The sequence below is a fragment of the Pagrus pagrus genome, assembly GCF_965226575.1.
Source record: "Pagrus pagrus genome assembly, chromosome: 19".
NCBI lineage: Eukaryota > Metazoa > Chordata > Actinopteri > Spariformes > Sparidae > Pagrus > Pagrus pagrus.
Window position 1 is genome coordinate 4593273 of NC_140203.1, and position 24845 is coordinate 4618117.

Here is a 24845-nt window from a genome sequence, read left to right on the forward strand (position 1 = left end):
AACCTCAAACTTTGTCTCCAGAGATCAGTCTTTTTCCTCTGCAGCGTATGTGACTTCGACAGCGAATAAGCTTTGTTCTGTTGACTGGATCTTCTAGCCGCCCTGATTGGTGTGCGGGCTCCAGTGCCTATAGCCACATGTCAGTGGTTCAGCTCACACATCCACCGTTCTGCACCAGCAGCATCTGACAGGACCCCCTCCCGTCTCTTTCCCTCGCCTCCTCTTGAGTACTTCTATCTGTCTCTCGCTGTGGGCCAGACGTTTGTATTGTTGTCTACAGTTTATTCTCCTGCTACCCATCGCCCAACTGTTCACTCCGGTGCAGACGACGCTCGACAGATGGCGGGTTGATGCACAAAACTATACATTTTACCCAGAACACAAATGCAATTGTAATGCTGAATAACAGACGCATGAATCATCAGAAAAATCTCACACTGACCGTGGCAAAAGTTTGACTTCCCCTTTGAGCCAATACTGCCTCATTATTCCCACCAAGCACTAAGAAAGATGAACCACATCTGCTCGGATCAAATGAGCGATCAGGCCCGTGACAGAGTACTCTGCAATGTGACAGACACGTAATTGTTTCATCACGGCCTGTGGTCCTTTCCACTGAGTCAGCGCCAAAGCAGTGGGAATAATGGACACTTTATTGTGCGAGGCTTGATGCAGGAATAATGGCTTATTTGTCCGGTTGCCTGCCTCTGCAGTGCATGTGTTTCATAATCAAGCTTGAACAATTACTGTGCGATTGTGTGTGCGTGTGTGTGTGTTAACTGTGATGTTTTTCCCGCTTTGATGTCTGAGTTGGGGCCCAGGTGTGTGTGGAGTCGTCGGTGTTGCTGTCTGGCCAGAGCGTTTTTTGTTTTTTTCTTTAGTTTGAGCCCCGTCTACAAGCCGAGCCAGCTGTGAGGAGACTCTACAGGGATGTAAATATGTTGAAAACTCTGTGTGTTGCAACTTCATTTTAAGCACACTATTACAAACCACTTGTCTAACCACTGTGATGCAGTTCTTAGCAAAGCATTACATCTGGTTTCACAACCACAGGATACCTAGCATCACGTCCAACATGCAACATTTCTGCTTATTTCCGCTCTGTCGTGGTTGTACTTCGGCTTTTATCAGACAAAAAAACAAGATAAAGTTCAGAATAGTTTAGATTAGATTAACTTTATTGAAATGTTACAACAAAAGTACATAAAGGTACCCGTAGCACAACATACCACTAAAAAAAACATTCAAATATACATCGTGCAAGAGTGAAAATGAGCCTGTAGGTGATATAAATATACCAGAGGTAGCAGCAAGTGTGCCCTATGCAGTCGTTCTGTGTTCAGTGCCCGTATGGCACAAGGAGTAAAAGACTTCTTATATATGTTCCGGCTGGGCCATCCGACTCGACGGCCAGATGGGGAGCAATTCAGACTGTGAGTGCAGTGGGTGTGATATATCAGCGCCTCTCTGTTCCGCCTTTCAAGGTACAGCGCTGTCAAATTTATTTCGGAGTTGTTTTTGTGACTTGCCAGTCACCTTTCCTGCAATATTGACAGTCGTGTGGAGCTTGTTTTTGCTCTTGGCAAGTTCCTTGATTAGATGTTGGCTCACAACAGAGCAAAGCATCAGCCGGAATATAAATAATCAGCCTATCTTTGAAAAGCCAAGAAGATCACCTATGTGTATTATTAATATCTCTAGACCCCCCCAAGACTCATTTAACCAACTGGATGAGAAACTATTCTGTCGGCTGCATGACAAAGATTTTTAACCTCTTCTAAATCAAGTATGACCGGACTGTTTCCTATCCAGCTACCGCAACAGAATTGATGCCCCTGCCTAACTTTCTTTATATTGTCTCGATACATATCTCAAAACCATGAAATCTCCTTAACAGCACTGATGAATATCAGTGTTTTCGACCAGATACCTCGATATCGATATTGCAAAATATTGTAGGAATGACTATTGGTACTTACTTCACTTTACTGTCTTTTAAAACCTCAAAAGACAACATTTACACCAAATCTAAAACAATATATAATCTCATATCACAATAGGGATGTAATTATCAGTATAAGGCCCAGCCGTACTTTGAATTATTTTTTATTTATGTGTGAAAATAAAGCACTTTTATTTTTGGAAAAAAAACTTGTGCTTAGCTCTGTGACAAGGAAGTGATTGTAGACATTAGAGGAACAAACTGTGGCTAATGATTAATTACATTTTCACACTCGAGCCATCAGTGAGCCGTCGTGCTATTTATGGAAGTAATATTCGTACTTTTCTCTACTCATTCAGTCTTTAATGTTTCACTTGATTACTTTTATTTGGCTGACATTTTTGTCCAAAGCAACTAACAATGTCAAAAATGGAGGTTGCTATAATTCGTCACCCTGCGTGTCTCTGCCTGGTTCCACTTGTTGGTATGCATGCCGACTGGCCCGAAGGTCTCATGTGTTTGTTTGGTAAAGAGCATTATTAACAAGTAATTGCTGTGCCAGTCTGCAAGTGGAAAGCGTATTGATTGGTGCAAATGCTGGTCTCGCAGCAAAGCAGAACGCTGTGTAAACAAATGCGGGGCGGCAACCACAGTTAGCACTGGTAGCAAGGAGACTTAACATGAAGCTGCTTAACGCTAGCATTAACTGGAGGCCTCTCGTGAGACAAGTATGTGTTGTTTGAGGTTATGTCGGGATCTTTAGCTTCGGTCATTCGGCTCATTTTTGCATGTATTACAGTAACGTGAGTGGCAGCACGACACAAACAGGGTCTTATCTCCCATCAAGATTAACACCACTTCACATGTGCTATAACGTGCTGCTGTTGTTGTTGTCGTCGCACATGTGATCATAGTGAAACAATGCACAATCTTGTAGCCACCCTGCAGGAAGTAGACTTTCAAAGCGCTGTTATTTGGACTGCATTAATTGAGCCAATCTTGTGCTATCAGTATAAACATACTCCCTCGTGGTGCAGCCAGCTAGCCAACAAGTCAGTGTGTTAGAAGTCTTAAGTGCACTGACGCCTGTATGGGCCCGAGGTTTTAGACTATATCAGATCCCAGACAGGCTATCAGATGAACTCTTTTTACAGGATGCGGAGACAAAGCGCACTGAGTGCAGCCCAGACACACTCTGAATCCATTACTCTGCTCCGCTCTCTCAGGTACTTACTCTTAACTGAGTTTCTATCGAACCTTATCCTTACACGGCGCGCCCAGATCTCAGACGGTGCTGATAGGAGTTTGGCCTGATGGCACAAATTCCCAAATAGTGAGTGTACATCGCCAGCCAGCTGGGTGTTCACATGATAACAATCTAAATGTACCAGATAACTCAGCAACACTAACTGCAGAAAGTCAAAAAGTCTTAGACCTAAGAAGTCATGACAGTCGTAACGGCAGCCTGCTTATTAATCCATTTATTCATCCATTAATATTCATGCGCGATATGGTTCAGACCCATAAATTCAGGGTCCAGTGTTGGGAAATTTATGTAACCTGCTATTTATCGGTATTGGTGAAATTCCAGCCAGTAAATCAAGCCGGTAATAAAAAGCCAGATTGCTTTTATTGACTTAAAAAAAGTGCAGCATTTTCCAAACTCGCATACAGTAGGTGGCTGATTGCACCTTGAAAGTCGGTTTCCAATCCAATGAAAAAGAAAGAAGATAAGGAATATAAAAATCTTTGCTCGCTACATGTGAGTCTTCCTTGCCCTCAGGTGTGCATGAGAGCCATTATAAACAGTTAATTATCGGTTATTTGTCTCCATAAAACCTACCTCTGCAATACTACATACCTTTATACCAACCCGCATTATTTGAGTGAGAGAAAAGGATAATTGTCCAAGTCATAATTTTGGTTCAACATGATCATGAGAAAACGCATTAAAATTAAGTGTCTTATCACCTGGAGACAGTCTGTAACTGAATGTGCCAGAAATAACTGTGTTGCATCAGTGTTTTTTGATGCCAAAATTCCCCTTGTCGTTCTTCCTCAATCCAGACCTAAAGTTGCTGTTGTTATTTCAGCTTGTGCATCAGACATCTTAGAGTAACTGCCAAAACAAGGCGAGCAAGTTTGTACATTTGGCAGAGCTGGAAATCGTTAGCATATTGATGAAGAAAGGAGGACAGAAACATGTTTTTTTGATTTCACCTCTATGTTGTGGTATTCAAAAAAAAAAAAAAAGAAAGAAAAAAACAATTATGGAAACTGCAATTTCCCAGGCTTGAGTGTCGGACTAGGGGACTTTGTTTCGTTTCACCCCCTCCTCTCTCGGAGAATGCCACTTGGTGAAAAACACCACAGGGTTCAGGATAATCAGAAGAGACACATTCATTCATTAAAAAACACAAATGGATGTTGGAGCTGCCGGTGCTCCATTAATTATGTGTTTCTGTCACGTCACATGCACTGATTCACATATTACTTTGCCAAACTTTCCTCAAAACTTGACCACCGTTCTAATGGAAGTTCTTTTCATCCATGTTTTGTATCCAAACATAAGGTATTGTAGATTCAGCGTGTACAGCGCTCTTTGCAACATCCCCCTATAATCCTGACAAGGTCTTTGCAAAGGCTGTTCTATATGGCATGACCTTTTCAATTATGTACTTTACTCTAGGGCATTACATCGCCCCTGCCTGTGTGTAGGAGTCACTGGAAGTTTGTGAACTATCACAACTGCAGCTTGTGTGACTTCCACATAGTGTCGGAAATATTTAGGTGGCCCGAATGAAGCCCAGAGGACGACGAGGGCTAGACTGATTGGTGGCCAAGAGAGGAGAAGGAGGGGGAAGAGATAAACAGAACAGGGGAAGAAGAAGAGACTGGGATGGAAAGATTTGTGCCAAAGAATCGTCCGAACATAAACCATCCCACTGCCACCTGAGGTAAACACAGAATAAGAGAAGGACAGGACAGGAGAGAAATGGAGGCAAGGGTAACTGAGGATTGTCAAGGACATAGAAGGACGTTTGCTGAGAATAGACGATGTTGGGGGAAGGGAGAGAGATGAGACGAGGACAGCGGGCTTTTAATACCAGTTATTATTTGCAGGAGGCTTGACATGAACAGCGCGATACAGAAGTTATGAGCGGATTTCACACGCCAGACAGTCTTTCTTCGTCATTGTTACAAAGTGGCCGACAATGGGCTGTAAATTACACGTTACAGTACAATTTAATACAGTGCCATACAGATGACAGGCAGCATTATTATTCATCAATTCTTACACAGTCTCCCACCATCTCCACTGACACTAATGTCCTAATATGATATGCTGAGAGAAAAAGAAAATCATAATAGAAGAATAATAGATGCGTCCCTCCCTCTGCAGTTATTTCTCTTCACAACATGCAGAATATTACTCCTCGGGAGATCTTGCTTTTGGCAAGCGACTCTGGCTGCATGTTTCAGGACATTTTCACAGGAAAAATACTGACATGCTTCCTATTAGTTGTGACTAAATATGAGAAATGTGTTTGCAACCGGTTTGATGGTATTTGGAGCATTTCCAGGTCTGTTTCTGAGACATCATGCAGGTTTTTTGGGGGGGACTGTGAATAAGTTCCCTATCCCCTCCTGTGTCTAACACCACATCCCACCAGAAAAACCCCTGTTTCTCCCTCCTCTCCGCTTCCTTGACTCGCTCTCTGTTCTGCCCGGTACCCAGTCAGCCAATCACAAAGCAGAGCTAGGTGCAAACACACTTCCCCTGCAGCTGTGCTTTGGAAAAGGCTAGAAGCTCCTCAAACTGGATTCTCATATGCAAAGCGATCCTTGAGGTCTTTGCACATGTTATTTTTTCCTCGCTTTTTATTTAAGAGGATGATATCTGCCTTGTATGCATGTGCGAGATCAAAAGGAAGAGCGAGCCCCGATCATTATCCACTTCACATTGGACAGTTGGATTTGACAACAAAGCTGGCTGACTGTATAAAGAGCTGCATGCGGTTGCTAATCTGTCATTACGGGTGCTGCATTTTTCCTGGAATGCTCTTCTTTCAGTCCACAGAAGGGATGTACAGTACACACACACACAGGCTTACTCACATACATGGGATTAGTGTGTAAGCCGTCCATAGAGGGCACTATTAACAGAATACTCTCACTCATTACACTAGCAATTGACCCTCTGTCTTCCCCGTCCTGCCAGTGTCTGAGTGTCAGGGGCTAATGTTTGCTGCCCGGCTGTCGCTGCGTACATCCCTCGCTAGTGTATTTAGCTTTTCATCCTCTTAGCACTGTGAGGCAGACTGGGACACAGGGTTGGGCTGTTGGTTTATAGAAAACGCAAAAGCACCAAGGGCGTTTGACTCTTTATATTTAACTTGAATTTGCTATATGTGAGAATGGGCCACCTGACAAATACATAATTTAAATCCAAACAAAGTTGTTTAGTTAGTTTCTTCTTAATTTCAACTAACTACTCACTAAGCAGGCATATTAACACTGTCGGCAACGTTATACAATTAGCTGTTTATTTACTAGTGGAGAAGAGACTTCATCCCTTTACTCATGTGGAGCTGTCTCCAGCGGTGGAAAGCAGCATGTTAACTCTTGTTTTGCTTCTGTTTTTGTCATCTTTTTGTCTTTTCCTGCTAGGAGCGCAGGGTTCGAATACGTCCTCAGGGCAGCGCTACTTCCTTAACTTCTCATGTTGAACTAAGGGTGGTTTTTGCATAGCCAGATCTCCTCAGGCATTTGTGTGCACAGAAGAAAGATCTGTACCGTCACAGACTAGGTTAGGGTTAGGGGAACTTACAATTTTCAGTGTTTAGGTTGCTAACTCGGAGGTTGTTTTCGTTTCCTGTAAAGACAGATTTTGAAAGTGCTAACACGCAGATTGCAAAAGAGGAGGAGCACGCTTGCTGAAATAGGAAAGCTCGTACCAACAGTCTACATCTGGTGAGTCAGACTAGACTGAGGGGAGACTGGATGATACAGTGACTCGCTATCGCCTCTTGGGGTACAAAGTGCTATAACAAGACAGGGTGGACCAAGGCTAACTGGTTAGCATGCTAACTTCAATAGATATCTCTGCAATACAATACATAAACATCTCTGACATGTCATAACTGTTACTTCTTCACATTGTGTTGATAAGTTAATTGTTGAATGTTTAAACTGAACCTTTCAGACTTGACCTCATGACATGATGGAGAATAACACGGCTCACCACAAAATAACTGGCTGTTGAATCTTAGAAGAGATCAGCTTGCAAATACACTGCATGGAGACACATTTGCTCTTTCCTGTTGACATCAAGCACAAAAAAAAAAACAGTGGAGAGCCGTTCGCTGTCTCCTAATCCTCTCTGGCTAAATAATGGCCATGAATAGAGCTTCAGGGCTCGCTTTGTCAGTGTATTGAACTTTCTGAAGTGCACTCTGAGCTCCTCTCATAATGCAATGGAGAAGGGTTGACCGGGTTATGAGTTTGTGTGCTGCATGTTTGTAAAATGGAGCTCCACAAAACCGATAGCAAGTGGTTTATCACTTCGAAGCATTATCACATCACGGAAATGATCTGAAGTCCGACCATTAATGATAATCAATGATATGAATTGCCTCCTATTTATAGTGGATCCACTGCAGCAGTCTGCGGCGCAGCTTGACTCAAATCTTTTGTGCATTTTCACCCGTTCATTGATGTTTGAAGCCGTAAACGAGAGGTCTCGAAGCATCCATTAGCAAGCGAGCTTAGAAGTGGATGCATGAACATGTGTTGATATAGTGTGCGAGCCTGTCACTCTGAGGACTCGCCGACTTTGAGGCAAGTGGAGCATCCTCTCCTCGTCATCCTCACACTCTCTCGCTTCACACTCACCATGAACGCTCGCTAATACGCGCGGTACATATGCTCCCGCTCTCTCACTTCCTCTCCTCAAGACTCTGCACGGTGACTCAATTCTCTTCCTTTTTTTTTCCACTCTTAGATCTCATCTGATGCCAAGGCTGAAGGAGTCTCGCTCCCATGAGTCATTGCTCAGCCCCAGTAGCGCTGTGGAAGCACTGGACCTAAGTATGGAGGACGAGGTTGTCATCAAGCCTGTTCACAGCAGCATCCTCGGGCAGGACTACTGCTTTGAGGTGAGGGGGCACACAAACATAAACAGTACATGAACACACAAATACGTATTATTCTGTCTCCACAGTGCTTCGAAACATTCTCGTGCTTAATTGAAGCATCCATGGACAGACATACCTCTGCAAAGTAGGAGTTATTTCAGGTATCCAAGGCTTTTTAACTAAAGGTCATGTTCTGCATATACAATTTTTGGTAAGTGGCATTTGGAGCACTTCCAAATCATCTGGAGAAAAAAGTAGCGCATAAATTAGTTCAGGCTGCACCCAAGATGCATTTTGGTATGAAAAATGTCAAATCACTGTGCTTAAAGCAACATTATGTAACCTTAGGGTAGGATCACAGCGTTACATACATTAAATATTTAAAGTTTCGATTCGCTCTCACTGCTCTCTTTCATTTTCAACGACAAAGCTCTGATAAACCCACTGTTTGCTACAAGCCTCCCACCAACCAGGAGACAGATAAAAGTAGTGACTAGCTAGTGAACAGTGTGAAGCATTAAGCTGAGAAAGAGCCAGATACGACACCCGGAAATCAGTGGAGATCCAAGCAGAGCTACAAGGAGAGTGAATATTCGCCTTATTAATCAGGTTTCACGACAGCAAATATTATTAGTTTCGCTCCGTGTCTACTGGATGTGTAGGCAACAGCTTAGCTAATACATGTCGATGCCATGTTTACAGCTTGCTCTGCAGCCACTGTTAAGTTATTTTGCGGGTGATGCAGATGTCGAGCAGATGCTACAGATTATGCTCTAGAAGCCAGATTCTGGGTCAGCTGTAGCTTCGCCTTATGCTTCAGCCTAACGGTTAAAAGCTTTTTGTATTATGTTATGTACTTAAGGGCAAATGTACCAAAAAAAGCTTTATATGTAAAATATTGATAATTGCAGATGTTTTTGTCTCTAAAAGACGATGTTGTAGCATCATGAAGGTACAGAGCGGCATTTCGCTCCAGCTGTACCTCATTAGGTACCAAATCTGTACCTTTCCAGTGGGAACATATTTTCCACCAAGAGAAAAAGGTACATTTTTGTCACTGGGGGTGCAGGAATGTTCTTTTAGAGATACAGACAAGAAGGTACAAAAATGTTTCAATATTTAAAAGGTACAGTGTTCTTACCCTGCTCGGGTACAGCTGGAGTGACGAAGCATTTCTAATCTTTAAGGTCCATCCATGTACCTTTATTTCTCCGTCAGTGATGCTGTTTCTTGATCCCAGTTGCAGCAACAAACCAGTTTGAGTTTGGTACAACTCAAATTTTTCCATTTTTCTCGTGATTTCTTTTCTCGTTTGTTTTTAAAAAAAACTTAAATGTAAATGAACAGCTTGGAATCCGCAGCTCCTCTCACTTCACATCTCATCCTGATTCGCCGCTGATGGCCAATTATAGCCAGAGGTTCAGACACATACGGCTTTTCTGTATCAAAGGTTACATCCTTATGATCATCTGTGGACTGGAGTAATTTCCAACAAGCTTCTAATTGCCGTAAGATTCACATGTGCATGATATGTGTTGGCAAAGCTGCAGCGTTGGCTCGGGAGCCTTTGGTCGCATCAGGGTGAGAGGAATTAATGAATACTTTCTACCCTACAGTGTGCACTGTCCAGACCTGAAATCTCCACTAATCTTTATTATCCTGCTCATTACATCATTCTGTTAATTTTTTTTTCTGTTCTCTCCGTCCCACTGTGCATTTTTTAATCATCCGGTTATCACCCAGCCTGCCTAGCAGTCATCTGTCACCTCTGTCCGTTCACACATTTCAGTCATTCCTCAACAGTCCTCTTCAGTCCCCACATATCCACCAATGTGTATGTGTGCGTATGCCTGATAAGCCTCTGTGCTGTCAGAGACAAAGTGGTATTTATGAACTAAGTTTAGTAAAAAATGTCAGTTCCACTTATTTCCTGTCACCGTTATGCATGAGTTTTTGATCATTAAAGCATTTGTTATCCCTCTCTCTCCCTCTGCGGTAGGTCACCACCTCCACAGGAAGCAAATGTTTTTCCTGCCGTTCATCAGCCGAGAGAGACAAATGGATGGAGAATCTGAGGAGAGCGGTGCAGCCCAACAAGGTAAGAATGTAAATAAGCAGTAGGTGGGACGACACAGCGTGCCGTAATCAACGATTATAAGTTCGTGTCCCAACTCCAAACCACACTTCTTCGCAACAGTGATGAGTGTATGTGTACAGTTTACGGTGTTGACATCCTGCTTCAGCTGTATGTAACTCAGACATAAATGCAATCTTAAATGATGACACCCTGCTGTTATCTTCCTGCAAGTGTAGAGGACAAAAAGGTTGCATGGAGGAACCTCCTAAAGCGATATCCTCATTGAGCACTGATGCCATCTGTACCCACAAACACAGCTGTGGCAGACGGAGAGAAGCAAACACATCACGCCAGGAAAATAGTCTTTATCTCACAGCATCATTACTCCTTCATCTGTCATTATTTAGCAAATTACTCACTAATTGCAACTTTCGGGAAAAAAAAAAGTTCCCCAGTAGCTCTTTTGGCAAGGTTGTCTTATTTTTGTTTCTCGTTTTTTAATTATTCTGTGATTTGGAGAGATTAGATGCAGTGTCATGTTTTTGGCAAACATAGAAACTGGAAACAGATACTGAAATTATTGGGAATGAATTAAGAAAGTCTCCAGAGTTGTACTCAATAGATTAATATAGATTTTCAGTCACAAAAAAAAGATGTACAAAAACAATAATATTAAGATCGGCTTAAAAGTAATACTGTTTATACCTGTCTGGATTTTTGAGACTTTTTTTTACCGTTGACGCATGATGTCACTGCAGTGCACATTTAGTCTTAGCCGGGCATATAGTAGCACTATATTACCGTCCCATCATGTCTGCTCTGGTCCGAAATGGCCCTCAGCACAAGACAAGACCTCCTTCGGGTCGGTAAACAGCAGCTCTGTGCTATCGTGCGTTACTCAGGCTTTGGCCACTTCATGAAGGAGGTCTCTGAACATCTGAATCCACTGCCCTTGGAAAGTTAGGTCTCTTTTGCTGTTAATCTTGCGTGACCATGGTGAATCTTTAGGATCAGATGCCGTGGAGGTTCTTCATCTCCTGGACGTTTTTCCGGAGCGATCTGTGGGCACGGTCGATAATTGGTCTCCCCTGCAACTCCAGAACTTCTTTTAATAAGCCCGCCGCAAATTCCCTGGGGGTCTGACCACGCTCTGTCCCCTCTTTCAGACCCGTAATCCTCAGATTCTGCCGCTTTGAACATCCTTCCAGATCCAGGCATTTACCGTTAAGTTTATCAACTTGTCAAGTGAGATGTTTAACCTCAGTAACAATGTCTGTTGTGCGTGATGCTGACTCCTCCAGTCCATTCAGTGTCTCGGCCTGTGACTCAGCTTGGGTCTTCAGTGTTGTGATACTCGCAACGTCCGCAGTCCTTTCATCTATTTTGTCACAAATGTCAGTTTTCATCGTGTACAACTCGGAACGTAGAGATGCTGTTGCGGTTAACACGACATTTTCATTCAGGTCGGATGTGTTCGCCTCACCGTCCTCTCCCTCGGCTCCGCCTGGGCCTTCTTCGACAGGATCATTTTCATAATCTGCCTTCTCAAGCACATCGGACGTTAAGCTTTGTGACAGCTGCGATACAAGTGTCCTTATTTTGTTGAAAATTACATTTTAAATCGAAATCGTTGAGAGCTGTCACGAAGCGCATCCTATCCGCTCATTTTGCCCCCCTAGAAGTAGATTCTCTTATAGTTAAAATATAGAATAACAAAAGAAATATAAATACATTTAGTCATTTTCAATCTGTAGCTATCTTTTGACCCACACATCTCCCAATGTTCGACAGATTAGTCTTTATAACCTTGCTAATGCAGATTCACAAAGATAAGATTAGAGCTCAGAAACACGTCATATTAAGATGAATTTAACGATGAGAGCCGCAAAAACATAAAAATAAATAAACACAATTTTGTTGCATGTGAAAAGCATCAAAACACTGTTTTGACTTTCTTAAGCGGAGCTACTAGTGTTTCAAACAGCCTCATGATGATGAGAGACTCCATTTTTTCTCTATAATAATGTAATTATTAGCTCCTCTTTTCTTCTCATCATCTTCAGCGGTAGTTTTCAAGGCAATCTGAATAATGGGCCAAAAATATGCCCCTCTCTTGGCAAAAATCAATTGATGACATAAGAATGGGTGAGCACTCTGTGAAATAAGTAGGAGTGAGATTTCTTTTGCCTTTTTAAAGACTGCAAACGCAGAGAGAAAAGGATTTTAAATTGCCTCTATGAAATAATTGAAGCACTGTCTGAAATGTTTTTGCCATTTACAAAGGAGAAACTTCAAACTCGAGGTTCAAGGCAGATTCTCATTTTACTGCTGCTGGATTATTCCTGCATTTATTGATCAATTGAGGAGATTAGTTTGATAGATCTGTTGTAGGTGGCTTGCTTTCATCCAGTGCATGTCCTCCCACTAAAAATATCAATTTCTTTTTTTTTCCAAAAGTTTCCAGTGGTGATGTTGTTGTCAAAAATTGTTGTAAAGGCTCTCACTAAACCACCTCCTATCATCTTATCTTGTCTCAAGGACAACAGTCGTCGGGTGGAGAACATGCTGAAGCTGTGGATCATCGAGGCTAAGGACCTGCCGGCCAAAAAGAAATACTTTTGTGAGCTTTGTCTGGATGACTCACTCTACGCCCGCACCACCTGTAAACTCAAGACTGACAATGTGTTCTGGGGAGAGCACTTTGAGTTCAATAACCTGCCTGCTGTCAAGAGCATCACGGCCCACCTCTACAAAGACACAGACAAGAAGAAAAAGAAAGATAAAAACAATTACATCGGGCTCGTCAATATCCCCGTCGCTGCCGTTACCGGACGACAGTTTATGGAGAAGTGGTATCCAGTCAGCACGCCCAACCCCACCAAGGGCAAGACGTCCGGGCCCATGATAAGAATCAAAGCACGCTATCAGAGTATGAACATCCTTCCCATGGAGATGTACAAAGAGTTTGCAGAGTACACCACCAATAACTACATGCTGCTATGCTCGGTGCTTGAGCCCGGGATTAGCGTCAAGAACAAAGAGGAGATGGCGTGCGCGCTGGTCCACATCCTACAGAGCACTGGCAAGGCCAAGGTTAGTACCTGTAATATGATTTATCTCTTTTTTTCCCCTCATTTGTGCTCTCCACGGAGAAATAATGGATAACAAAACCAGAATATCAGTCCATTATCTCGCCACGAGGTACTGACAAGACATTATGAAGCACACAGAGGTTAACTGTTCTGCCGCTGCCTGCTCATCTCGTGAACTATTGACCCCCTACAGCTGTAATACAGAGCAGACAAAGACCAGACAGACAGGTGATTTCCTCTTGCCGCACCAGCCTGTATTACATTTTTAACTCAAGCTAATCCCTTACATGTATCCCCTGCAGCGCTTCGCGGCATACCGATGCAGGACAGAAGCACAATATATCCTCCGCTTTCTGCAGAACTGCAAGCACGCGAAGATTAGTCTACCACAGTAGGAGCTAAGTCTCCCATGACAGCATGCCGTTGGACTAAGAGAGTCTCCCACTCATCCGAAACAGCTGTATTTTAGTTTATCTGACAGCAACATGGTTTGTCTTCGAAACAAATGTTGGCATTTTGACCCTGCACGGTGACATATGAAAGGGGAGAGCCATCTTGTCGGCTGATGATGAAAAAAGGATGGAAAGATGCTGAGAGGTGGATTGTTTAGTGTAGTAATCAAAGTAAATCAGCAAAGTTTTTGATAACAGGTTAGTCGTCAAAAATTCTCAGCTTCCAGCCTGTCAGATTTGAGAATGTGACGCTTTTCTCTGTTTTATTTCATTTTAAGTTGAATCTTTGGCTTTTTGTCTGTTCGTCGGACTAAACAAGACATTTAAAGATGCAAAACCACACTATTAACGAACTAGAATGGCACTCCAACCAGTCCCATTTTGTACTCACTCACAGATACCAGCCACCAAAATACACCCGATGTTATAACATTAAGATCAATGCAGTATTCCCTGAGAAATTAACAAAAAATGTGGAAAAATACCCTTTCTCACGACGTTTATGGTTTGTTGTGTCAGGGCCTTTTTGTGGCTTTATTAGACAGGACAGCAGAGAGATGACAGGAAATGGGATGAGAGCGACAGGGGTCACGTTCAGCAAAGGGCCACAGGTTGGACTCGGACCCTGGGCCACTGCAGCGAGGACACAGCCTCTGTTCAAACTGAGATACTGCAGCACTCCCGTTGCTTCATCTGCCACCAAAGCTTAATGGTGTCTGTTGTGGGCCGAGACCCATCCTCCATCCAAGTTTCATAGAAAACCATTCAGGAGTTTTTCTGTAATCCTGCTGACAAAGCACCTAACCAACAAACAAACTGGCACGGGTGAAAACCTGACCTTCTCTGCGGAGGTAATTTTTTGCGATTTTATTATAGAAACAGGCGTCTTGATGTGTCTGTAATGTCTAAAATAACTGTCTGCTTTTCAAGGAGTTCTGCTTCAGGCTGCTTTCTTCACTGCAGACAAACTTCTTCGTCTTCTTCTTTTTTCTGCCTCATCAGTTGCCAGAGACAACTTCTGCCTCGGTTTAGTTTTTCTTGACAGTATCTCATCAGCAGAGCTTTGAAACTTTCTTTGACTTTATCACGGCTCAGCGGGATGATGAATGATCAGCGCTTAAGAAGTGATGTCTATCCGCACTGTACCGCCAGTCTGCGGTTTAGGGACCGATAGCTGCTGATTGATGGGAGAGAAGGCATCTACTGGTCCCCGGAGAGACAGACACATCCTTAATTACTTTCAATTAATCCCCACCTTCCGAGCAAAGCACTAAAAGTTTTACTTCGTTCTCACCCCTCGGTCTTCTTTTCCTGGCTGGTTTCCTGCCAGCTGTGGATGTGCTGCTTGTAAAAAAAACGGCGTCAGAGATGCTATTTTCAAGGTTGCTCATCATTAGAGAGAGACACTTAAATCATTTTCAAGATAAAAGATTGTAATTGCAACTTTGTCAGGCCGTAAACAGTCAAGCAGAAGCTTTGAGATCGACATTAAATGGAAGAATTTATGAAATACGCCGTCAAAATTTCGAATGTCAGTGCTGTTTGCGACCACAGCTTCCTTTTTTGAGAAGACTTTCATCATTCAGAATATTGTGATGTGATTTGACATATTTAGGTAACACACACACACACACACACACACACACACACACACTCCAGTGCATGTTTTTCCTTTAGCCTTGATGGATGGAGCAGTGCTGTCACGCCAAACACCGACAAACCACTTCTCATAAAATATTCCCCAGGCCTAATTAGGATATCCTCCGCTGCTGCGTGGATGCTTTATATACACACACATCTTGGCCAATGTCGCGTGTTTTTTTTCGTCTCCAATCCAGCGTGAAGTTCATTTTTCATGTGCTGCCAACGTGGGTGCGGCCTTTGCTAACACGGCGAGTTATATTTAGGAATCAAGCGATTTAGATCAACTCTGGAAAATCCTGTAAGCCTGGTTTTATTGTTTTTCTGCAAATGTTTAATCGAGCCTTAGGTTGTTTCCCCCCTGTCTCTCTCTCTCTCTCTCTCTCTCTCGGTATTGTTGTGTCCAACTATCAAGGCTCAAGTCAAAATCCATGAGTCAGTGTCTAATTCTGTCAGCGCCACAGCGGATCTCTACATTTCAAACAGAGATAGAGAGACGGTGCTTATGCATTAGGGAGTCACCCCTCTCTTACACCCAGCAGAGGTGAACGGGAGGTGAACGTTTCCCTTTTGCAGATGCACCGGTAACTCTTTGTAGCTTTGAAGTTGCGCTCATGTGCGTCGCGTTTAATCAGCCGCGCGCAGGTGGGAAACGGCTTCTAATTGCAGCTGGCGATTGTTGAGAGACGCAGACTGCAGGTTGTAACGGGCATTAGTATGCAACACCTCTAGACGTCTGTTTCTCCCCGTGTCATTTCATCACACATCGCCGAATAATTATACCCCGAATATTCTGCTCCGTTGCACACCCGCTCCCTCTCTCCCTTGTTCTCTTCCTACTTTTCCGTCTTTGTCTTCCTTCATCTCGCTTTCGCGCTTCATTGCGTCTCGAGGCCAAAGCTCTCTGGAGAGATGTCATTACTGATGCTGTATTGATGTCTGGATGCATTGGTGAGCACGACGGCCACGCCCTGAGTCGCTGCACAGATGCCGACTTCGTGCACACACTCCTACGTACGATCACACTAGCAGGTGGTTGCAGGTAATTTATTCAGTTTTATGCATGAGGAAGTCGCCCTGCAGTCATTTCAGGTTGATGTTTAGGTCAGAGCTGTACACTACGGCTGTGGGTTGAAGCATTAATGAATGAATCAGTAGTCTACGTTTTATGTTAACTAGTTTTACTTTAGAATAAGTAGTAAATTACTTCTGCCCTCAATAAGATTTTTTTCTAAACTGAATGAATATTAGGGCTGTGACGATTAACGATATTTATTCAAACAGTCCAGCTTCTTAATGCCCTTTTTAAATAGCATATTCTCTGATAGGGAACACTTCACTAGGTTTAAGATGTACAAAAGCAACGTTTCCAAACGTTTCAGACACAATTATGAACAAACCTCAATCTTACATTTGATTATCACCTTATTTTAAATTTTTTTTTTATATTTGCAAAGTAAACTACACATTCTTAATTGCTTGTCACAGCCATCCTTAATTTTATGCCTCTGACAGAAACACTTCAGATTTTGCGACTAAATGTCATCATTAGGAGCCTCGTGTGACTTTTTTAAAAATCATGTATCATGTTAAACACCTGGAGCAGCGTTTCCACTTGGGCAACCACAGGGATTAAAAAAAAAAAAAATCACAAAAGAAAACATTTTACGCAGTCAATCATCTGATCCACTTCCTCCAGACGTACACGGTTATTGTTGTTTGTTAGGGAGTGAGGCGGTGCGACAGGTGACCCATGACCGGATTATCATAGTTTCCAAAAACTGCTTCATAGCACAGATACAGCCATTTCATACATGAGACTATATATGGTGGATCTACTGCTGCGTTAAGCCTGTTCATGTCAGTCAGCTGTCTTTTTTATAGTCTGCATCACAAGGAATCTAATAATAAACTAATATTTATAATAAAAAACAAAGTAAATCCACTCCCAGCAAACAAGAAAACACAAAACATTTATCAGTGATACAGTAAAACATGAATGTGCTCCTAAATTTTGTGCTGGTGCCCCAAAAATTTCCACTTCTATTGGAAAGAGTTAGCCTGGAGCCCTGTACATGTCCTAACTTTTGTTTCTTTAAACACACCTATTTAAATTCATACTGGCTCTCTCTTATTTCAAACAACCTCTGAATACAGTTGAGAATAATTCATTCTGTGCTTTGTGCATAACACTGGATGACAAGATTTCAAAGCATGCGAGTCTGATTTTGAAGAATTGCACTGGAAACATTGCTGCCGAGTTTCTCTTGCTGTAAGGTCACGACAGCGGTCCGAATCCTCCCCTGTGGGTTTCACCGTTACATCCACACACCCAAACAGCACCACTGGAAGCTCCACAGCAAAAATAACAATCCCTCCTCTGTGTTGCCTGGAGAAGTTGAGCTTCCTCTCATCTGAAAATATCCACTCCTGGCATGAATCCTCTGCGTTATTGATCTTGTCTTGTCGACGCCTCGGCCCTCGGGAAGATGATGTTCTAATTTTGCTGCCGCTCCGCTCAGCCGCGCCCGACTGTTGGAAGTGACGATAAGGAGGATTTATCCTTGTGATAACTGGCCGGAGGAGGGGTGGTGCTCTGGTTATTATGCCATTACGTTTTTATGTAAATGCTCCTCGAGGTAAACTAACAGCCCTGCTTAAGAGGGCGAAATATGTGAGTGTCTCCCCCCCTCTGCATCGTCCGTGGTGAACTGTCGTAGCGCGGCTCCGGTGATGTCAAGCACTAGCATCTTATTAATGCATTCAGCGCTGTCATCAGTGGGCAGTGATGCTCATCGCCACAGCTGCGTTACACAGGCACAGTTTGCCGTTCGTACATAATATGGTTTGACAAATGATTTACTAACGTGACATGAAGGGCTCTGGTTCTTCTCTATTCCTCTGGGCTTTGAATTCATAAGTTTTCCCCCCGAGAAGGCCAGTGAGTGATCATAGCGTGCTAGCCGCTTGTCAATACCCTCCCCGTTAACAGTGAAGTTGTGGGTATTGCTTTTGATTTTGACAATAACTGTGTAATTATTTATTAAAGCTGCTTCTCTAATCTTTGCTTCCAGATGTGCCGCCGCCATGTCTGGGGACTCTTTAATAGCTTTAATCTTATCTTTTTACAGTATACGAGGTGAATTATCTAACGATGAACTAAAGATGGGTGTCGGAGGAGACAGGCGAACCGTAGGAGAAGAAAAAAGGGGCGCATTGAGAACAGTAGATGTTAGCTAATCATGAAGTCATAGATCTACAGTACGATAAGGCTCCAGCCAGAACAGGAAATAAACAGCAAGCACATCAATACACTTCCTCTCCACATAGTCTCTCCTGTAACATTTGCACTACAAAGGCAGCGCATCGTATCCTCCGACTGTTTAATAATTCCAGCATCATTCTTTTATTGACTGTATCCTGGCAGTGATGGAGAAGAGTTGAAAAGATCCAAACAGAGTGGCGAAGAGAAAGATGAAAGCGCCGACGATGGAGAAGAGAAAAAGAAGGGAAAGAGCAAGAGCGTTTAGAGAGATGTAGTTTTCAGCTTGCAGCAACACGGTAGCTGACTGGAGCCAAACAGCAGCAGAGAAAACATCAGTGATGCTCAACACATCGATCTGGAAGCCTCCTGACGTCTCTGTTGGCTCTCAGATTACACAGACTCTGTCTCTCTCCCTCCTCGCCTCTCCTCTCACTGTCAGTCTATTCTGTCGCTTCGTTTAGATGCACCTGATTAACATGTTTTTAGCTTTATATGCCTAAAGTTCACGTGCACAGCAAGGCACGCAAATAAAGTGGTGAAACAGTAGGGAAAACAACAAATTGAGGTACACAGAATAATAAATCAATGCGCTGTTCACCTGAGTAAAACGGCATTTGTGAAGAAGAGCCGGTTCCCTTTATTGTTCCATATCCTTGGCAACATGCTGAGCCTTGGCGAGCTTTCCCATCACAGCTTTGTGCCCGGTGACTTTTGATTGTCCGTGCTTCCCGTTGCCTGGAGGAGACGATATCAGCAAAACATCTGCCTCCATTTGTGACTCATGCCATGTGCAGCACCTGCTGTCACCAAGAGATTATGGTTATATAAGTTTGGGAAACTTGACAGTTACACAGTTGTTTTGTGTCTCTTCATGCAAAATCCACCATTCTGACCACACCAGTTGCATGGCTCTGTAGATGGCATCGTTGGTCCACCATTGTCATTGTCATTGTACAGCTGTTCATGTTCCCAAGATGATGAATCCTACTTACGATCACTTATCACCAGACTTTCCCCTATTCACAATTTAAGGAGTTTAATCTACGGCAACAAAAATGTAATTATTCTTAGTTTCAGATAAATATAATGTGATGAAAACATAACTATGAATATTAAATTCCATTTCTGCAAATAGATCCTCCAAAATCCTACACAATAGACCTTTAACTTCATTTAAGAACCAGCATTACATGTTAGCATGCTAACATGCTACACCTAGATGCTGCTGCACATGGTAAACATCATCATTTGAGGACTGTCACTGAGAACATGTCGACATACTGGCATTAACATTTATCTCAGAGCGCCGCTGTGCCTGTGCAGCCTCTCGGAGGTCTGTGAAACATAATTATAAGTTTAAGGCGAGATAATGTCACTTTTTTTTCTCACCATATTCTATTTCATATTTGTCTAAAAAAAAAAAAAACCCTGGAAGCAAAACTGGAGAAGAAAAGAGATGAAATGTGTCAGCCCCACTGCGAGGGGTTTTTTAAAATACGATTTTATGGCCTAATATGAGACTAAATGTCATATTAAAGTTGGCGAAATTTAATAATCAAATATGCGCAAGAGGGCTCTGTGGACTGCACTTAACACTTAACTTAATAGAAAATACAAGAGGGACTTGAACACACACACGCACGCACGCTCGGGGAATATAAAGTCAGAAAACATGATGTTTGGATGCTGATGACACTTGCTGTAAGACCCCCTCCAGTCAAACCTATCCTCGTAATGATCATGTGCACCAGCAGCTAAATCAGGAGGGCTGCAGCCCTTCCTGTTGTCGCGTTGAATGATAAGCCTCTGTGCCTACGGGGAGGAACCACTTCCATTTGCATTCGGCCCTCCGGTCCTCTCCGTCAACCTCAATGTGACCCTCACAGGAAGAGCTGCGGGCTACAGCGCTGTAATACTAGCCACCAGTCTCATGGGAGGGAGATCGGGGAGGGGGGGGGCATAAAGAGATGGAAAGACGAGGAGAGCGAAGGATGGAGTGGCGGGAGCGGTTCCTGTTTTCTACCCCCTTGAGTCTTTCCTCAGCCCTCGCCCCAGGCTGGAAAACCAGGCTCATCGATCAGTCAAATTGTTAACGTTATAGGGTTTCTATATTCCCCTCACACGCAGCTGTTCTTTTTCTTTCCACCCTCTGACAATACTCCCAATTACCCAGCCCAAATTTGTCATTTTTAAAAGTCGTGTATTTGCTGCATTGTTTTATACACACACACACACGCTCACCTGAATATCAATACTTGAAGCATCAACAGGTAATTTCCATTTTTGTTTTCTAATGAATCCCATTAGTTCCACAGTCCATGACTCCTCCAATAATGGTGTGCTATAGCTATTCACCAGATAAAAAAAAAAAAACAATCGACAAACAAAGAATAAGCATTCATCCAAAAATGAAAATCTTTATTCATGCTTTGTTGGATCCTGTCTGAATATAATACACACCCTGAGAGGAAACAAAGCACGGGTATGAATACATTTCTATATATTTTTAGCTTTACATCACACGAGGTCGTCACCGTTTAGCCATTCTGCCGGCTTTTTTGACATTTAACTTCACATTAAGTGCGTCGACTCCCATTCACGTCACGCAGAACGGGAGCTGGGTAAAGTGATATACCGGTGATATTTGAACCCACTTGAGTCATCCACAAATTCTCCAGTGCGCAGACAGATTTAAAGAGGCTGAATTTAGAGGAAAATGTTCTGTAACTTTACCTCTTTGCTTCTCCTGCACCAGTTTTGCCCTTTTTAAGGCATTTTATCACACTCGTGCTTATGTTTTCCTGCTTTATATCGCCATAGAAACACAAAACACCATCTGAGGTGGTTGCAAAGCATAACGTGACCCCTCTTTTTTCATTCACTTTTCTTTTCTTTTCTTTCCCAGACTCAGATCTGTTGCTTTGCACGGCAATCGGAAGGGATGTAATTTAAAAACATCACTCTCCTGGTTTTTTTTTTTTTCTGTCTGTGACAGTGAGAGTCCTGATCAGGATCTTGATCTTGATTATGTCGTCCCTTCAGTAGGAGCCTGTGTATTTATATTATCAGCTTCAAAACTTGAGGCTGCACACTGCGAGGTGGAATATTGCCGAATAGAGATGTAAGCGCCGCACACACACACACGGGGCTGCGGAGATTAGATTGTTGTGTGTGTGCATAGCGGCGCAATGGACAGGACTTTATGAGTTTTACTGGCAAGTCACCCCATCTAGAGGGAGCTTCTCATCTTTTTTAGCAGGACTGTGTTCCCGACTATTTATTAGATCTGATCAGCCGTGCCGCACCATCTCCCCTCCACTCAGACCCTATCTTCATATCACCCTCCTTCCTCTGTGCTCTGTGAGTTGAGGTTTTTTTTTTTTGAGGCATGGTTCGGCTGATGAGATGTGGCAGCGATACAGAGAGCGCTCTACTTCTCCTTATTAGCACTGAAGCAGAGGGGAGGGAGGGGGGGAGACAGGCTGCAGGATTTAGGGCGTCAGAGAAAAAGGCTGAGAGGACGACGAGAGGGGGGAAAGCTCCGGTCTCTTTTTAGGACATTATTGCTCAAACTTTGCAACAAATCACATATATAGTGGGTGTTACTGTCGACCTTTTGTCTAAAGCTTTTTAAACTGATTTCCTAACATACACTCAGTCATTGATATGCAAAGACTTCAAGATTTGAGGACTCTGGTACTTGAATTTCTTTGGCTGAGAGGCTCGACTACAGAAGAAAGAAAAGAAGTGATGCAGAAATAAACAGATAAAAACAGAGTATAGGGGCGTGAACAGAGTATAATAGCAGTGATGGTGTTGTTGATGCTGCCGTCACCTGTTGTTTATCAAGGTGAGATCTTTAGTTACACAAACTCTGCAAAAGAAGAACTGGAAAAATTCAAACTACTTTACCTAAACTATAAACTACCGATCATACTGTAACTAATTTAATAACTGAAAAATAAAACTCACCTTTCAAAGCTAAAATATCAAAGCTAAAAGTAAAGAGCTCCCAGCATGCCGTCTGCTGCTCGGCCACCACGGTATTAATACCACCTGGCGAGACTTGAAAGAAAAAGTTATTCGAAAGACGTAATCCATTACAGTTAAGTTCTGGCTTTAGTTGTGACAGTTGTGGCGTGATGAGGCAGTCGGCCAGCCGCCGTCAGTCCCTCAGTCAGTCCACCACTTGGATCGAGAATGAATGATCTATATATATATTTTTTTAAATACAACATATCAGAATTATTAGAGATAGCAACACATACTAGCACTGTCATGGTGAACATGTTAGCATACTGACATTTGCATTTAACTCTAAGCAACACTACGGCCAAAGACCAGCCTCATAGAGGAGACCAAGGTCCCATTTCCGGAGTCGTTCTTCCGACTTTGCTGATTTTGTGAGCTTTTAAGTTGCAATATGGCAACAACATGGATGCTGCTGAGAAGATGTGTTGTATTTTCTTGCTCAGAGGATTAAAACAACATGCTGGTAGCTGTTTGAAACTCAAAGCTTTTATATTACAACATGATTTTGTCCTGGACCTGTTGCTGCAGCAGTGCATTCCCTACAACCATTAAAATATTGCTTTACTTGACTTGTTATCAGGGTTAATGCTGATAAAAAACTAATCAGGGTCAGTCTATGTGAATGGCTACAACCTAGTACCATGTCAAAAATTACATGTGAGCAAAAAATGTATCTGCAATGTGTGAATTAAAATAAAGCTCCATCAACCAAACATTTACTTTCATCCCGTCATTGTTGTTCCGACTTGAGGCAGCGTCCACTTAAATTTTCCCGGTCTGAAACTCATTTTTGCGATTATTACTCCCCCCCGTGTTTGCGCTTTTATTCTTGTTAACATGAGAAACAAACTCATATCTTCCTGGTTTGACTGACATGTCTTTGAGCTGTGTTGGTCCCAACTGAAGCTGCGTTAGCATGCTGTACTAGCACAACTTGAAACAATCAAATTAAATAGTAACCAAATGTCCAACCGGTTGCTACTTGGTTCCCTGAATGTGAGAGATTGTCAGAGTTGGTTGGCGTCAACTTTTTTAGGCCACCAGCAGAGATTATTCTGGTATTTTTCTGACTCTCTTTTGATGTCTCTCTCAGTTTCCTTCCCCCTCTCTGTCGCTCTCCTCCTCCGTTTCTTCTGACCGTCCTCTCTAATCAGGCCGGGACTTGCTTCGCCTCCCTGGTCACATAAGGAGGGTAGAGCAGAGGGGAAGGAGGAGAGGGATGGAGGTAGAAGAGACACAGAGGGGTAGAGGTTAGAGGAAAGATCATAATTGGGATGACATTTGGAAAAAAAACAAGAAAATAAATAAAGTAATGGCCCTGGTCTAATGATGGGACGGGTGTCCATACACCACAAAAGGTCAGGTTTCCTCAGGCATCTATGTGTTGAGTGTGCTGTTCTCTGCTGCATGCCTTATTTATAATAACCATGAGCTCCCCGATGACCAGTGAGCTCTTGACTTGGAAATGAAAAATACATTTAAATAGCTTTGTATCATTAATAAATTATGAATTCAATTCCTGGTCTAAGATATAATCAAAAACAGTGTACAAGGATGATTTTCAGCACTTTGAGGTTCATTATTTGTCATAGAAACTGAATTTAAAGACAAAATATGCAACATTTACTCATCAGAATGCCTTAAAACCACTAGAACTGTGTTATATACTGGATTATGTTTAGTTCTGTACTTACATTATCTCAAAATGTTTCCAACAACATTCAAACCCAGAGAACACAGAATTGTATTTAAGTCAACGGAGCTTTTCATTTTCATCCCTGTCACTATAACTCTTGGGGAAACACCAGATGATGCATCAAACACTGAAGGAGGAAGTAAGCAAATGTGAATGAAACTTGAATACATCACCTCGTCCGAGCCACGTCGGATGGATTGGCAGTGGTGGTTGTTTAACGATGACCACGACAACTCCCATGATCCCACGCTGCTTCACAGTGTCCCCAAACTACATCTTTTCTTATTGTTTTGTAAGAGTAAACATTGAGAGGCAGAAAATACATACTGTGCCTTTTAAATGTAAGTAAGTAAAATCTCTAAATAGTGATCTAAATTATTCAAAATTATAAAAAAACAAAATACTTGTCTGGATAAGTGCTCGCCTGCTTCAAAAGTTGCACCATTGGCAGCGGTTACAGCCTCGAGCCGCTCCAGGACAAACACTGTTTTATGAAACTATGCTTTGGGGT

The 24845-nt window shown here is 42.7% G+C and overlaps 1 protein-coding gene across 12 annotated transcripts in view; it reads left to right on the top strand.

Annotated features, from left to right (window-relative positions):
* Positions 1-24845, top strand: part of dab2ipb (DAB2 interacting protein b) — a 170229-nt gene that overhangs the window by 122441 nt on the left and 22943 nt on the right. For all 12 annotated transcript variants that reach the window (XM_084383290.1, XM_084383294.1, XM_084383295.1 and 9 more), the window contains 3 exons: positions 7947-8100; positions 10079-10177; positions 12695-13249. In XM_084383290.1, the coding sequence (XP_084239416.1) occupies positions 7947-8100; positions 10079-10177; positions 12695-13249 (808 nt within the window). The remainder of the gene's footprint in view (positions 1-7946; positions 8101-10078; positions 10178-12694; positions 13250-24845) is intronic.